The following is a 17869-nucleotide window of genomic DNA, read 5'->3' as shown; positions in this document are numbered from 1 at the left end:
TAAAGTCTTTTGCTTATTCCATCACACCTTGTTTGCTATTCCTTGTAAACCAGGTGAACATGAATCATAATCAACAAAACCAACGTGCTGGTAACCAAGGGGGTCGATTGAATAATCAGACGAATGAATCAGATGACGAGAATATGTTTGCTGATCTTGTTCTTGAGGAGGACTATGCACCTACTATTGTTCATCCTCGAGTTGGAGCTACAAGCGTCAAAATTGACTCCTCTTTATACCAGTTGTTGAAGCTTGAGGCTACTTTCAGAACTCTACCGATAATGACCCTTAACGTCATGTGCAGAATTGTGTGGATGTATGTGCTAATCACATCCAAAATAACGTTTCACAAGATGCTATTCGGCTGAGGCTATTCAAATATTCCTTTACTGGAGATGCAAGAGGATGGTTCGAGAAGCTGCCCCGGAATTCTATTACTACACGGGCAAAGATGGTAGCAGTCTTCCTCATGAAATGGTACCCTCCTAGCAAGAAAGTTGATATTCGTGTCAAGATCTATGAATTTAAGCAACGACTGGGGGAATAATTATATGAAGCTTGGGAGAGATTCAAGGAGTATTTGCAGAAAATTTTGAATCATGGGTTTCCGGAGAACATATTAATGGAGAAGTTCTACGAAGGGCTGGATCCAGTGAGGCAATCACTTGCAAACAATGCAGCAGATGGTTGTTTTATGAATAAATCTTACCGCAGAGTGACCCACACACTTGATAGGCTGACTACGTACAATCAGGCTTGGCACTCAAACAATGATGATATTATGCCTTATGGTAGTGTCATGATCCAGAATATGGTGAAGGAGAATCAAGATACCCAACAGACATTGGCTGAGCTTGCAACAAATATTTCCTTGCTAACCAAGAAGCTTGATGATACCCAGATCAAGAAGGTAAATGTTTGCGAAGATGACTCAGTTATGCCGAAAGGGATGTATCAGGTCCAAGATGGTCCATTTCACAAGGGACCTCCTATGCAGGTTGAAGATGCAAATTATGTGAACAATCCTAAAGGGGGTTATCAAAGGCAGAACTACCATGGTAGTTACCAGAATCAGAATCAATGGAGACCTCAGCAGGGTCAGGGTGCTTACAACAACAACAACAACAACTCAGGGAGCTACAATAATAATTATGGCGGTGCGAATCAAGGGAGCTACAACAACAACAACAATTTTGGGAATAAAAGTTCCAATCCTTATATACCACCGAAGGGGCAATCAACAGAGCATGGTAGTTCGAGGGATGAAGCAATGCTTGAGAAAGTTCTGGAAAACCAATCAAAATTTGAAAGAACATTATCTGGGCTAGCAAAGACCGTGGGTTCTCATACAACAGCTATTCAAAAGCTCGAGTCACAGATACGTGATATTTCTAGAGAGAAACACCCTCCTAAAAAAGGAGGACTTCTTAGTGACACTATTCCAAATCCGAAGAATGGGGGAGGCGGTGTAGTCTAGGTGTTTGCCATCAGTACTCGGAGTGGTAAAATACTCCAAGGTACTGAAAAGAAAGTTGTTGAGCTTGACCCGGTGGATGAAGAAGAAGAGGTGTAGTCTGACGCACCAATTATTATTGATGAGAATTCTACTGATAAGAAGGCTGCTGATATTCCAGAGATTTCGAAGGAGGCTGATGATAAAAGCAAGCAAGCTGTGAAAGGGGCTCTCCGCCCTTTGACACAACTTTTCAAATCTAAACCTCCCTTTCCTCAGAGGTTGGTGAAGAAGAAGAAAGATGCTAAGTTCGAAAATTTTTATGATCAGCTGAAGCAGTTGTCTCTGAATTTCCCCTTCTTGGAAGCTGTCAAGGAGATGCCTAGTTTTGCTAAATACTTAAAGGACCTGCTGACCAAGAAGAAAATTGTGCAAGATGAAGCTGTGATTTTGACTCACACTGTGAGTTCCATCATTTCAACAACTACTGTCCAGAAAAACGGCGATCCTGGGGCGTTCACTATTCCTTGTTCTATTGGACACCATGACTTTTCTTGTGCTTTGTCTGATAATGGAGCGAGTATTAATTTGATGCCACTTGCTATATACAAGCAATCCGGTTTGGGGATCCAAGGCCAACTACTATAGGGTTACAAATGGCTGATAGATCTATTAAGCGACCTATTGGCGTGGTTGATTATGTTCTTGTGCGGGTTGGTATATTTATGTTGGCCAAAGATTTTGTGATTCTTGATTGTGCTATTGATCGAGACATTCCCATTATTCTGAGGAGACCCTTCCTTGCTACAAGGAGAGCTCTGATGGATTCAGAGAAGAATGAAATCAAGTTCCGAGTCAATGATAAGGAATTACTTTTCAGGCAAGCAAGGGGATGAAGTTACCAAGTGCTTATGAGAGCATTTCAGTGATTGATTCTTTTAATGTTGTTGATGAAGCGGTGGAGTTCAAGATGGAAGAATAGAGTTTGGGTGAAACTTTGGCTGGTATTATTGTGAACTTTGATGCTGAAGACATGGATGGTTATGTGGAGATGGTTAACTCGCTTGTTGGATTGGGTTCATATTCTTACCACCCAAAGAAGCTGAATCTTGATCTGGAAAATAGAACAACTCCTTCAGCAAAGCCTTCGATCATTGAACCACCGAAGTTGGAGCTTAAGCAGCTCCCATCACATTTGAAGTACGAGTTCCTGGGTCAGAACAATACATTGCCAGTGATTGTTTTAGCCCTACTGACTGAAGAGCAGATTGTGCAGCTTTTGGAGGTATTGCGTGGATATAGGCGTGCCATTGGTTGGACCATAGACGACATTCGGGGAGTTTCTTCTGGGATCTATGAACATAAAATCCAGTTGGAGGAGGATAGCAAGCCGAGTGCAGAGTACCAAAGGACACTGAACGAGAATATGCAAGAGGTAGTCAAGAAATAGATCATCAAATGGTTAGATGCTGGAGTGGTTTACCCGATTGCTGACAGTAAATGGGTGAGCCCAGTCCAATGTGTTCCTAAGAAAGGCGACATCATAGTGGTGCCCAATGCAAAGAATTAACTGATCCCGACAAGGACTAAAATTGGATGGAGTGTTTGCATGGACTATCGCAAGCTCAACACTATCATTTGCAAGGATCACTTCCCTATGACTTTTATTGATTAAGTGATTTATCAGCTAGCGGGGCGTTCTTATTATTTCTTCCTTGGTGGTTATTTGGGCTACAATCAGATTAACATCGCTTTGGAGGATCAAGAGAAGACGACTTTTACTTGTCCGCAGGGGACATTTGCTTTCAGCAGAATGCCTTTTGGTCTGTGCAACGCACCAGCTACGTTTCAGCTGTGTATGATATCGATATTCTTTGACATGGTGGAAGACTTTCTCGAGGTCTTCATGGATGACTTCTCGGTTGTTAGTGATTCTTTTGATGACTGTCTTGGCCATCTGGGTCAAGTACTTAAACGCTGTGAGGAGACTAATCTAGTGCTGAATTGGGAGAAGTGCCACTTCATGGTGAAGGAAGGAATCGTCCTCGGGCATAAAATATCTGAAAAAGGAATTGAGGTCGATCAAGCAAAGATTAATGTTATTTCCAAGCTTCCTCCGCCTATCTCCGTTAAGGGTGTCCGGAGCTTTTTGGGACATGCAGGTTTCTATAGGCGTTTCATTAAGGATTTCTCAAAGATCTCTAATCCGATTTTCAAGCTTCTTTGAAAAAGAGGCTAAGTTTGAATTTGACGAGAAGTGTCGAAAGGCGTTCGATGAATTGAAGGAGCGGTTAACCACAACACCTATTATTGTTTCTCCCGACTGGTCTCTACCATTCGAATTAATGTGTGATGCAAGTGGTTTTGCTATCGGTGCTATGCTTGGCCAGAGACATAATAAAATCATGCACGCGATCTATTATGCTAGCAGAACATTGAATGGTACTCAGATGAATTACACTATGACGGAGCAAGAGCTGCTTGCAATAGTTTTTGCTTTTGAGAAGTTTCGGGCCTATCTGTTGGGGTCCAAGGCTGATCATGCTGCATTGAGATACCTGATGGCGAAGAAGGAAGCTAAGACGTGATTGATCCGATGGGTGTTATTGCTGCAAGAGTTTGACTTTGAGGTGAAAGACCACAAGGGAACTGAGAATTAGGTTGTTGACCATCTCTCTCGACTTGAAGAAGCTGGGAGACCTTCTGATGCTAGATATAGATGATGCATTTCCAGATGAGAGGGTGTTGGCTATGTTAATAGAGGTAGCACCATGGTATGCTGACATTGCCAATTATTTGGTAACAGGCATAGTTCCAGTAGAGATTAAAGCATACCAAAAGAAGAAGTTCTTGCGGGATTCTCGTCAATGCTATTGGACGAGCCTTATTTGTTCAGATCATGCGCAGACAACATCATTCGGCGTTGTGTTCCCGAAAGTGAAGTGATGGCGATTCTAAGGCATGCCATGACTCCCCTGTTGGGGGTCTTCATAGTGGTAACCGGACTGCCGCTAAGGTTCTTGAATGCAATTATTACTGGCCGACTATCTTTCATGATGCAAATCTATTGGTGCGGTCTTGTGATGAATGTCAAAGGCAAGGGAATATAGGAAGAAGGAAAGAAATGCCTATGAATTTTGTGATGGAGGTCGAAGTGTTCGATGTCTGGGGAATTGACTTTATGGGACCCTTTGTGAGTTCTGGTGGCATGAAATATATCTTGGTTGCTGTGGACTATGTGTCGAAATGGGTATAAGCGGCGACTTTACCTAACAATGAGGCCAAGAGGGTCATGGGGTTCCTCAAGAAGAACATATTTACTCGATTTGGTACTCCGAGAGCTATAATTAGTGATGATGGTTCCCACTTTTGCAAGAGAGCTTTCACGGGATTGATGGAGAAATATGGCGTAAAACATAGGGTGGCAACACCTTATCATCCTCAAACAAGTGGGTAAGTTAAAGTATCCAATTGGGAGATCAAGAGTATTCTAGCTAAAACGGTGAATGCAAATAGGACTGATTAGGCCCGCAAGCTCGATGATGCTCTATGGGCATACCAGACTGCTTTCAAGACTCCGATTGGGACTTCACCCTTCAAGCTCATTTTCAGAAAAGCTTGTCACTTGCCGGTTGAACTTAAACATAAAACTATGTGGGCTTTGAAGAAATTGAATGTGAATTAGGAAGAGGCGACCAAGCTAAGGTTGTTTCAACTCAATGAGATGGATGAATTTCGGTACCAGGCATATGAGAGTGCAACACTTTATAAAGAGAGGATGAAGCAGTATCATGATAAGAAAATCCCGAAGTGAGAATTCTACAAGGGTGATCTTGTCTTGCTGTTTAACTTTCGGTTGAAGTTGCTACCGGGCAAGCTAAAATCAAGGTGGTCTGGTCCGTTTGAGGTGATAGGTGTTTCACCCCTTGGGGATATTGAACTGAAGTCCGGAGATGGAACTTAGACATTTAAGGTGAATGGGCAGAGGGTGAAGCACTATCACGAGATGGTTGATGGAAATAGAATTGTTGACCGATACCGGTTACAGCACCTGGGAACGAATGCGGACTCAGCGAGTCCCGACCAAGAGTAGATTGGTACCACCGTCGTGCTGCGACGTTAAATCAAGCACTTCTTGGGAAGAAACCCAAGTGTAATGTTTATTTTATTTTGTTTTTATTCTTGAAGCATATAGGGTAACGTTTGTTTTGGTGCAGGACTATATTGCAGAAAACATTGATGGATAACAACGAACTTAAAGTATCAGATACTGTTTTGCAACATTGCAAAATATGCCTTGGATTTACGGACCATATTTTACAATACGGGGCGTAAAACAAGGCGTATTTAACAATGTCACAAAACAGTAGCACTGTAGTGTAACATGAAAAATTACGACCATGGAATACGGACTATATTTCAAAATACGGCCCGTAAACCTAATCGTAATCCTTCATGTTACAACACAGTGCAATGTCCAAATAAACATTGTTAAATACGGGCCGTGTATCACTTTACGGACCGTGTTTAGAAAAAAGAAAAAAAGAAGAAGAGGGCAGTCACTTAAATTAACTGGCAGAGAGAATATATACCGCCTCTTTTAACATCTTGCCACCACTTCAAACGTCCAAGTCCATCATCTTCCACTCTTAACTCACAAAACCCACAATCTTCTACTACTAAACCCAATATCTTCCATCTCCATAAATACACCACTACTCACTAGCCAATTCATCATCTCCACCAAGCCAAAACCCTAATCTCTCTACTCTGAATTTGAACTGCTCTTGCTGAGTTTTCTTAGTAAGAAATAATCTTTGAGGCTGTTTAGATGGGTTTTAGCTGTTCTTTCGGATTAAAACGTGTTTTAAGTATGAAAAACTACTCTTTATGTGAGTTTTATTATGTTAAATCTAGAACATGAATACACATGATGATTTAATATGAATTGATATATGATAAGAATGTAGGTCATATTGTTTAATTCTTAAAGATGCTTAAATTGTTTTGAATCTGATTTTGGTTATAGCTTTGGAGATGAATTATTTGGCGGACTCCAATTAACCTGAAATTTAATAGATTCATCGGAAATGACCCATTAAACAATATTCTGTTATGATTTGGAATTGTTTAGATGGTATTTTAGGCATTTTTTCTATTTCTTGAAAATTATTTTAAGGAAAAAAACTCGGTTATGATCTAATGGTGATAGAGATTCTTCCTTATGTTTTTCATGTCTAAATACTAGTGAAATAATAAATTTATGTGTTGACTTTAGGTCTTCCTCCCCATCGGATGGATTTATTATGGGTTGTCACTAGGTATAATCACTAGTTATTGATAACTTGTATTAACTCTCCATCTGAGTTACATGTTGGGTCAATGGAACTAGAGTTAATGATCACGATATTCACTTGGCTTAAGTTAGCAGCATACTCTTCGTCTGAGTTAGCTCTGGTTTTAAATTTATAGAGTGAACATCTGGCATCACATATATATATGTTACATGAATTGTTCTTTCATATTGAAATTTGTTGTTCAAGATGCATGGATATCTATGTGGTGTGTTTTGAATTTTATGTTCAATGATTACATGTACATGCTAATTTTCAGAAAGCAACACTGAGATTATGTAAACATATTTTAAAATTTTGTTTGTTGTTCTTGATTCATGTATATTAGTATGCTAATGATGATATGTGATAAGAGCTACTGAACAAATGTATATGTTTTTTTTTTTTAAATTCTATTTTGGTTTTAAAAAAAAATTTATCCAAATTGGTCATGGTTTCGGAATTCTGATTTTTTACGAACTCCGATTGACTCGAAATTTGGTAGGTTCTCTGGAAACGGCCCACTGAGTAATACTCACCAGCTTTGCTCGTGAACTGGGCCCCTTTTGGCCTTTTTTTTTTTTTTTTTTTTTTTTGAAACAAAGTACTTTTTTTTTAAGTGATAAAAAAAGTACTTTCTTCTGAAGTAGAAAAAATACTTTTTTTTTCCTCTCAAAAAGTATTAATTGAAACAAAGTACTTTTTTTTAAAGTGATAAAAAAAAAGTACTTTCTTCTGAAGTAGAAAAAATACTTTTTTTTTTTCCTCTCAAAAAGTTGCCAACTTGTGCTTCCAAGTCCACAGGTTCTTGCATCACCAAAAGGCCAATAATGGTTTCAACCTTGATGAATTCCTTCCTTCTAAAATAACCACAAATGCATCCTCCGCTGCTGAATTTTCCATGTTTGCGTACTGTGTGCGCTTGGCCTGCATATTGTGTAGCTACTGCTGCTGGTCGCATCAACGCTTCATATCTCCATAGCATACAAGTTTCATTCATCGACGATCTCTCAATGGAATGAGCACCAAGTGCTAATACCACACACTGAGCAATTATCAATAAATAAAAAACTTGTACAAAATAATGTAACCTGTTGTAATTGAGTTAAAATTCTGCTACCATTCACGTTTGTCAACCAAATGATATCCCAAGTTTGATCCCTTGATGCATCATTTAGCCAATAATCCTGCTCTTGGATCAATTGGATAGCTGCTGCTGCTAGTCGCTAATGTAACCATTTGGTGCCCTTCCCAATCTTCAAAAACGCAGCAATTATGGCCTGGACAGTAGCTAACAAATTCGCCAAAAAAGCAGCCCCGTCTCGTATTGTGCTTCACCATCTGGTGTTGTGCAAAAATCGCACTAGCAGGTGCTTTTATCAGAAAAAAAAAACATCCATTGACATCAATAAAATGCGATAATAACCACGCGAGGCCTGCATATTGTGTAACTGCTGCTGTTGTTCACAATAATGTAACCTGCAAAAAAGAAGAACATGTTAGCAATAACAAATACCTCCATGCTCTCCTCCCGAAAGACTTGAACATGGTGGTACATTGTTGATCCCATCATTCTCTTCTTGCCCGTCACACTCCAAATCACACCAGATGGCAGCAGTTAGTCGAGTAGAATTCCGCCAAATAAGGCTATACTCTCCTCCTCTATTCAGTGATTTTATGGAAAAATGAATTGCAACAGTTTTTTATTTAAAAAGCACCATTTGGTGCCCTTTCCACTCTTCAAACACGCAGCAAAAATGGCCTGGACAGTAGCTAAAAGTTTCGCCAAATTGCTTTGGGTCGTTTAGATGGGGTTTTTTTTTTTTTTTTTTATCGTTTTTCTGGAATTTTTTTGTTAAATAAAATTTTTATATCTTCAAACAGTGGTGGTAGAGTTCATTCTCTATGGTCTCCATTGTATATAACAGTGATATAATGATTTTATATGTTGACGTAGGTCTTCTTCCCCATCGGATAGATTCATTATGATAAATTACTGTGCTTCAGTCCTTAGTTAATTGATAGCTTGTCTTGACTCTCCAACTGAGTTACACGCTGGTTCAATGGAACTAGGGTTCATTAAAAGTGATATTTACCTAACTTAAATTAGCAGTTTACTCTCCATCTGAGTTCATCCTGTTTTAATTTATGGGGTGAATTATCTGGCATGACTCATATAGTTTGCATGAATAGTTAAGTTTCCCTATCGAATCTAGCTATTCAGTATGCATGGTTGTATGTGTGATGTGTGTTTTGAATTTTATTATTCATACTACATAACTAATGATCAATTTAATGATTATATCTCAAATTCTCAATAGACTTTATTCAGTCCACTTACTACTAGTCAGGAACTTCGTCTGATAGAGACGAGACATTAATTAAAGAATGCATTATATGTAACTTTTGTTAAGAAGATTTTTTTTTTCGATTCTAACCAAACAAGAGATGGATAGTTAGTTTATTTTTCTTGTAACTCTTGTGTTATTGTTTTTAATAAACATTTTATCTCTTGTGGTACATTGATGCGTGGACACTTTAAATTAATAACTCTTCTAAACTGAATAACGTTAATCTGTCCCATAAGAGATTTTTTTTTTCGTGAATTGAATGAACTTATCTGTGACACTTGTGTCTAGGTCATTTTAATATGAATATGATTTCGAAGTTGGTCAAATGATGAACTTTTGAGGTACATTGAAAGTGGAGGCACTACCAACTTGTGAGTCTTATTTAGAAGGAAAAATGACTAAGAGACCCTTTCTCTTAAAAGGAAATAAAGTTAATGATAAGTTAAGACAATCCATTCTGATTTGTGTGGTATAATGAACTTCAAGGCAAGAGGTGATTTTGAGTATTCTGTGACATTCATAGAAGATTACTCATGATATGAATATATCTATTTGATGCTCTGTAAGTCCAAATGCTTTGAAAATTTCAAGGTATTTAAGGCGAAAATAAAAAACATCAGGGGAAATATATTAAGTCACTGCGATTTGATCGTAGTGGCGAGTACCTCTTTGCAGAGTTCATTAATTAATTATTAGATAAAGGGATTGCATTTTCAATTGTCTACATCAAGTATTCTACAATAGATTGGTGTGGAAGAGAAAGGAAATATGACTCTTTTGAAGGTGGTAAGATTAATTGACTTATTTATATTCGTTTTGGGATATGTCATAGAAACTGCGAGTTACATTCTTAATTTAATTCCCTCTAAGTTAGTACCTTTGATACCCATAGAACAGTGGATTGGAAGTAAGCCAAATCTGCAACATGTTCGGATATGAGGTTGTCTAGCACACGTGTTCAAAGGGAAAACAAATTAGTGGAAATCAAGAACGAATGTACGCATGTTTATTAGATATCCAAAGGGAACGAAAAGAGATTTATTTACTGTCCTAAAAGAAAATAAGGTAATTGTTATTACAATTGCTAGATTTTTCGAAAAGGACTATTTAATAAACCAAGTTGCTAGAAGTAAACTAGTTTTATAGGAACTGAGCAAAGAAATAGCAAATGAGTCATCTAAAAAAAAAATCAGAAGTTCAAGAACATCTAACCGACAAGTCAGGGTTGACGTTCCATTGCATTTAAGTAGTGGGAGAAACGTTAATAGGCGTAAGGAAATTCACTACTTTTAAGTAGTGGGAGTGATGTTGAGCAAATAACGTTATATGAAGTCGTTAATATTTTAATACCGAAAGGCAATGAAGATAATATTAAGACTCAGGAATATGATAGTGTGACTATAATAGTAGTAGTACTTAGTCGTAGTGGGAGAATAATAACCAAGATCGGTTCGATGTATACTCTTGGGAGAATTTCATGATAGGATTCTTGTCACGACCCAACTAGGGGCCGGGACGGGTACCCGGGGCTAGCCACCGAGCACCACTCGCTCTAATACTCATTTTACTCATTTAATGCCCTTTTACCAATTTTATACACGAATTGTAGGAAAATCATATTTTATATAGAAACATAAATACTTATATACATTTGCCTCTTGGCCATCAAAATAACATATACAAATATAACATCTTGTGAGACCATCTAACCCACACTGCGCGTCTACGAGCCTCTACTGACATATTATACATATAGACGGAACAGGACTCCGTCGTGTGAGAAATACATAAAGGAACCAAAAGAATAAACATAAGCACCTCCGAACAATGGAGTGCTCTCAATCAGCTGACAGCTACTGAGAATCTGGATCAAGCTCGCCTCCCTGTCTACCTGTGGGCATGAACACAGCGTCCGAAGAAAACGGACGTCAGTACGAATATTGTACTGAGTATGAGAGGCATAAACAGTAACAATATATCAATGAAATATGAAGGTATCAATGAGATAAGGAGGCATCAAGAAAGAGCAATCTGTACTGGCTATCAAGTATAACTGAAATAATGCATGCTGACTTACTCATAATCATTATCATGTCATGTATCTATACATATATAAGCTGCCCGTCCATATAGGTACGGTGTGATAATGTATAAGCTGCCCGTCCATGTAGGAGCGGTGTAATAATCATAGCCTGCGTCCAGGTCTCCCGCGTCCGGGGTATAAGCTGCCCACTATAGTGGTGTGCACATCTACGTGCCTGCCTGGCCGACTATAGCGCGTCGCGGTGTGAGAAAATACATACATATATATATATATATATATAAAGCATGCATAAGAGCCCAATCAAAAGCCATAACTATATCGGAGTGACGTAAGGTCAGTGGCTTCCGACGTCATTATGGGACATTCATTGACATCCTACCTCACCTTGAAGGAATTAGCATATAAAGTGAGTGTAAGCAATAAATAGCATCATTAACATCATAGGATCATCACAACATGAGTATTGGGATTTCTATACTTTACTCATTACCTTGTGTGGCTAATTATGGACATAGACTCATATTTTCCGGAACTTAAGGGAACTCATGGATAAAAAAAAAAAAGTCAAGCTATAAGATTCATGTCATGGAAAGAAAGGACTAGCCTCACATACCTTGAACTCTATCTAATGTCCAACGTCTACTTCTCGAGCTCGCAGGTCTAAAATTAAGATAACATAGGCCACAGTTAGATTATCCACATCACTTACTAACCAATCCAAGTACGAATGAAACTTAACAAAATTCGGGCAGCATTTCCCCTGTAAACTTAACAATCCTCGAAATTCCAACTTAGCCAAACATCAATAAAAATACCAACAACAATAATACCAACAATTTCATATCAAACTAGAATTAAATTCATTCTTAAATTACTCCCAAAATAGCCCAATATACATTCGGATGCCAATGCTTATATACACTTCTTTATTTCCGTATATCCGTAATATAACAACAACAACTACAGCCAATCCTCCGATATTCCAGCCCAGAAAACAGTTCATAACGACCACCAAACATCCTACATGATAACAATAATAATTTATCTGACTTCCCGCAATTAATTTCGTATTTCCCATTTCATAATTTAACTATGACCTAGACGAATTTAAATATATCTAATAGAGGAGAATTCTTACCTTATATTCCAAGAAATAATCTTCTTCCTCCTTACTTTAATATGAAGAAAGTCCGAATTAAATAACGCGATAAAATAGAACAGTGAAATCGAAGTATAGAGCAAGATGCGCTATGTTTCTTCGTGATAGGGGCTATACGTTTCCTGAAGAAAACCGTGGTTGGTGGTTCATAAAAATGAATTATGTTGCTATTGATACCTAAAAGGATTATGTTTGCAGCTTTCAAAAAAAAGTAGAGATGATGCACTTTCCATCATTTGTTGGATTCTTTACAGAATTAAAAGGTGTCATTTCTACCTTTTCCTTTTACACGTGCAAGGTCTATCATCTATCTTAACTATTACTCATCATTTTTTTCCATACCATGTGTCATGTGGAGCTACCATTACTCATCACCTATCCACATAATTATTAATCAATACCACAAACAATTCTTTACTCTCCCATTATATTTAATCAATTATGCTTATAACTAATTTTTTGATCTCAATTTACTTTAATGCCAATTATTTTTATCACCCTTCATATACTCATTGTCATGATTATGTGACATAGTTAGTCCATAGTCCATTTTGATACACACAAAATATTATTCTCAATCACCGTGGTCACACTTGTTAAGGCCCAAATTATTTTTGGACTTCATTCCTCACATATACCAAGTTCTTGTTTTTCATGCTTAAATATAACCAAATTCTCCGGATTCAGATAAATTTCCTCATGTTGGACGGTTCACTTTCCTATTCCAAAAATACGGAATATCATAGCTTGGACCGTATTTCACTCAAATAAACTTTAAACCTCGACGAAACTTATTTTCTTCTATTTGTTTAACTTCTGATATTTACAACACATTTGTACCATCAATCTAACCACCTATAAACTTGGGGGATAACCTTGTGTCCATTACTAATATCATTTAACTGGTACACTTTCCAACGCATGAAAACACGGGATGTAACATCCTTCCCCCCTTTAGAACATTCGTCCTCGAATGTTAAACTAGTCCTGCGCTCCCAATACTTCCTTAATAAAACTTATCTATTAATCAATATATTTACTTCCACTAGACCCCCCCCCCCCCCCCTTAATTAATTATGCATAAAATTTATTCTTTGATCAAATCCTATCACTACCGTTGACATGACTTTTCAAGATTTATTATTATTATTATTATTATTATTATTTTTAAGAGAATTTTGACAGAGTTTCCTCTGTATTTCTTACTATCCTAAAACCTGCACGCAGAAAATACCAACAATGCCTCACAGGGCCAACATATATATAGTATATCATAGCCACGCAGGGCTCCCGATGTCAACAACTGTATGGAAATGATGAACTTACCTCGTATGTCCAATTCAAACTGTACTTGTTATACTCTTCTGTTCACTTTCCCTTTTTAATCTCTAGCGACATTTCAATCATACCTGCAACATTCGCACTATATCTAACATATACCCTGCTTACTTATCTTTTTACTAATTTCTTCAGCTTTTTCTGTTCACACTTTGTAACTGAACTTATCATCAATATATATACATTCAATCCATTTTCTTACTATATTCACAATTACTAACCGTGATGATGACCAGTCGCCATTCCGTATATACAATTTCTGATAACGTAACTTCAATGAAATATTAATCTCTGTAATTTCCAGTAGCATTATTTGTCCTCTCTTGTCGACACTACTCTCTTGCTGAAATCAAAGATCAGTATATAAGGGATACCATTTCCTATCTTTTGGCTCTATCGCACGATCTCTTAAGATGAAAGATGGTCATTTTTCCTAAATGCCCGGTAGCCTCCTGTTTATTGGCGTGGCGCGCTACACACCATAAACAAGACTCTACTAGACACGGCTCGTAGACACTTCCTAGGACGAACTGTTCTGATACCACTTCTGTCACGACCCAACTAGGGGCCGGGACGGGTACCCGGGGCTAGCCACCGAGCACCACTCGCTCTAATACTCATTTTACTCATTTAATGCCCTTTTACCAATTTTATACACCAATTGTAGGAAAATCATATTTTATATATAACATAAATACTTATATACATTTGCCTCTTGGCCATCAAAATAACATATACAAATATAACATCTTGTGAGACCATCTAACCCACACTGCGCGTCTACGAGCCTCTACTGACATATTATACATATAGATGGAACAGGACTCCGTCGTGTGCGAAATACATAAAGGAACCAAAAGAATAAACATAAGCACCTCCGAACAATGGAGTGCTCTCAATCAGCTGACAGCTACTGAGAATCTGGATCAAGCTCACCTCCCTGTCTACCTGTGGGCATGAACACAGCGTCCGAAGAAAACGGACGTCAGTACGAATATTGTACTGAGTATGAGAGGCATAAACAGTAACAATATATCAATGAAATATGAAGGTATCAATGAGATAAGGAGGCATCAAGAAAGAGCAATCTGTACTGGCTATCAAGTATAACTGAAATAATGCATGCTGACTTACTCATAATCATTATCATGTCATGTATCTATACATATATAAGCTGCCCGTCCATATAGGTACGGTGTGATAATGTATAAGCTGCCCGTCCATGTAGGAGCGGTGTAATAATCATAGCCTGCGTCCAGGTCTCCCGCGTCCGGGGTATAAGCTGCCCACTATAGTGGTGTGCACATCTACGTGCCTGCCCGACCGACTATAGCGCGGCGCGGTGTGAGAAAATACATACATATATATATATATATATATATATATATACATATATATATATATATATATATATATATATATATAAAGCATGCATAAGAGCCCAATCAAAAGCCATAACTATATCGGAGTGACGTAAGGTCAGTGGCTTCCGACGTCATTATGGGACATTCATTGACATCCTACCTCACCTTGAAGGAATTAGCATATAAAGTGAGTGTAAGCAATAAATAGCATCATTAACATCATAGGATCATCACAACATGAGTATTGGGATTTCTATACTTTACTCATTACCTTGTGTGGCTAATTATGGACATAGACTCATATTTTCCGGAACTTAAGGGAACTCATGGATAAAAAAAAAAAAAGTCAAGCTATAAGATTCATGTCATGGAAAGAAAGGACTAGCCTCACATACCTTGAACTCTATCTAATGTCCAACGTCTACTTCTCGAGCTCGCAGGTCTAAAATTAAGATAACATAGGCCACAGTTAGATTATCCACATCACTTACTAACCAATCCAAGTACGAATGAAACTTAACAAAATTCGGGCAGCATTTCCCCTGTAAACTTAACAATCCTCGAAATTCCAACTTAGCCAAACATCAATAAAAATACCAACAACAATAATACCAACAATTTCATATCAAACTAGAATTAAATTCATTCTTAAATTACTCCCAAAATAGCCCAATATACATTCGGATGCCAATGCTTATATACACTTCTTTATTTCCGTATATCCGTAATATAACAACAACAACTACAGCCAATCCTCCGATATTCCAGCCCAGAAAACAGTTCATAACGACCACCAAACATCCTACATGATAACAATAATAATTTATCTGACTTCCCGCAATTAATTTCGTATTTCCCATTTCATAATTTAACTATGACCTAGACGAATTTAAATATATCTAATAGAGGAGAATTCTTACCTTATATTCCAAGAAATAATCTTCTTCCTCCTTACTTTAATATGAAGAAAGTCCGAATTAAATAACGCGATAAAACAGAACAGTGAAATCGAAGTATAGAGCAAGATGCGCTATGTTTCTTCGTGATAGGGGTTATACGTTTCCTGAAGAAAACCGTGGTTGGTGGTTCATAAAAATGAATTATGTTGCTATTGATACCTAAAAGGATTATGTTTGCAGCTTTCAAAAAAAAAATAGAGATGATGCACTTTCCATCATTTGTTGGATTCTTTACAGAATTAAAAGGTGTCATTTCTACCTTTTCCTTTTACACGTGCAAGGTCTATCATCTATCTTAACTATTACTCATCATTTTTTCCATACCATGTGTCATGTGGAGCTACCATTACTCATCACCTATCCACATAATTATTAATCAATACCACAAACAATTCTTTACTCTCCCATTATATTTAATCAATTATGCTTATAACTAATTTTTTGATCTCAATTTACTTTAATGCCAATTATTTTTATCACCCTTCATATACTCATTGTCATGATTATGTGACATAGCACTAGTCCATAGCCCATTTTGATACACACAAAATATTATTCTCAATCACCGTGGTCACACTTGTTAAGGCCCAAATTATTTTTGGACTTCATTTCTCACATATACCAAGTTCTTGTTTTTCATGCTTAAATATAACCAAATTCTCCGGATTCAGATAAATTTCCTCATGTTGGACGGTTCACTTTCCTATTCCAAAAATACGGAATATCATAGCTTGGACCGTATTTCACTCAAATAAACTTTAAACCTCGACGAAACTTATTTTCTTCTATTTGTTTAACTTCTGATATTTACAACACATTTGTACCATCAATCTAACCACCTATAAACTTGGGGGATAACCTTGTGTCCATTACTAATATCATTTAACTGGTACACTTTCCAACGCATGAAAACACGGGATGTAACAATTCTTGAAAAGAAATACATTTTTTTGGAGAGTTTCATGATAGGATCCCTGAAGATCTTAGTACAGAACCGGTCATTTACGACGAAGCACTACTAGACGAAGTTGCATCAGAAAACAACTTGGTAAGTTAATTTTCGCAAAGAGCTTAGTCGCTAAGACTTTTGGTAGTCGTGCAAAAGGAATACATGTGAAAGTTGTAAATGCATGGTTAAAAGTCTAAGTGGAAGATTGTTGGGGTATATACCATTAACCATGCGTTTAGACATGGTATATTCTAACAATTGTCATGGTTAAAAGTCTAAGTGGGAGATTGTTGGGATATATACTATTAACCATGTGTTTGGATATAGTATTTATTATAGAACAATTATTTATTCATTGTTTAATAAAGAATTAAATAGATCATGTACCAGTATGTGTGTCATTTACTTATATAGTAGATGATTTAGTGTATAGAGTTTAGCTTATACACGGAAGATTAAATCGTCGGTTCTTATAAGCATAAAATTTATGTTCACAATCTAAGATGGAAATTGGACAAAGCCATCGGTATGATTGTAGCCCAAGATTAATATAATGTATCTTCATTATGGGAACGGTATAGTTTCGTCTTCTTGTGCTAGTACATTTTGTATGTATTGAATGGATCAAGTAGAGATAAGTGTTTTTGTATTGAATATATAAAACAAATTCTCTAGTTCATTAAATGTACTTATACTCTTAATCTTGATATAATTATTATGATCAATGTGATTTGTTCATTATTTTGATTTACTAAAAGGTACGACTCAATTGCGGGTCTATGTATTCCTAGTGAATTGGATAATGACAAATTACATTTGTGAAATAATAATTAGTTGATAGAATCCATGTCTTGACTTTGAGATTGATGATACCCCTTTATGGATGCTTATAAGTCTCATGTGAAAACCCTGCAGGTGG

General features: G+C 37.2%; 1 protein-coding gene and 1 long non-coding RNA gene across 2 annotated transcripts; one reads left to right on the top strand and one right to left on the bottom strand.

The window, feature by feature from the left end:
* Positions 1–622: 622 nt before the first annotated feature.
* On the top strand, positions 623–2101 carry LOC132628821 (uncharacterized). The gene is made up of 4 exons (XM_060344584.1): positions 623–1157; positions 1245–1468; positions 1619–1672; positions 1784–2101. Exons 1-4 carry the CDS (start codon positions 623–625, stop codon positions 2099–2101), a joined length of 1131 nt encoding a protein of 376 aa, XP_060200567.1.
* An 11361-nt stretch (positions 2102–13462) lies between these two features.
* LOC132626935 (uncharacterized) lies at positions 13463–17668 on the bottom strand. The gene is made up of 3 exons (XR_009577707.1): positions 15963–17668; positions 15438–15484; positions 13463–14626 (listed from the first exon to the last, which is right to left on the bottom strand). It is a non-coding gene; the product is annotated as an uncharacterized LOC132626935 (long non-coding RNA).
* Between the last annotated feature and the right edge of the window lie 201 nt (positions 17669–17869).

The sequence above is a fragment of the Lycium barbarum genome, chromosome 2, assembly GCF_019175385.1.
Source record: "Lycium barbarum isolate Lr01 chromosome 2, ASM1917538v2, whole genome shotgun sequence".
In the NCBI taxonomy this organism is placed as follows: domain Eukaryota; kingdom Viridiplantae; phylum Streptophyta; class Magnoliopsida; order Solanales; family Solanaceae; genus Lycium; species Lycium barbarum.
The sequence above is the reverse complement of the archived record's forward strand: the minus strand, read 5'-3'. Positions and strand labels throughout refer to the sequence as shown.

What these genes read in the sequence shown, in the direction of transcription:
- LOC132628821 (XM_060344584.1), top strand. Translation starts at nt 623, where the DNA reads ATGGAGAAGTTCTACGAAGGGCTGGATCCAGTGAGGCAATCACTTGCA. An exon ending in CTACAATAATAATTATGGCG is followed by an intron (nt 1,158 to 1,244) that starts GTGCGAATCAAG and finishes GGCAATCAACAG; the next exon opens with AGCATGGTAGTTCGAGGGAT. An exon ending in ATGATAAAAGCAAGCAAGCT is followed by an intron (nt 1,673 to 1,783) that starts GTGAAAGGGGCT and finishes TTTTATGATCAG; the next exon opens with CTGAAGCAGTTGTCTCTGAA.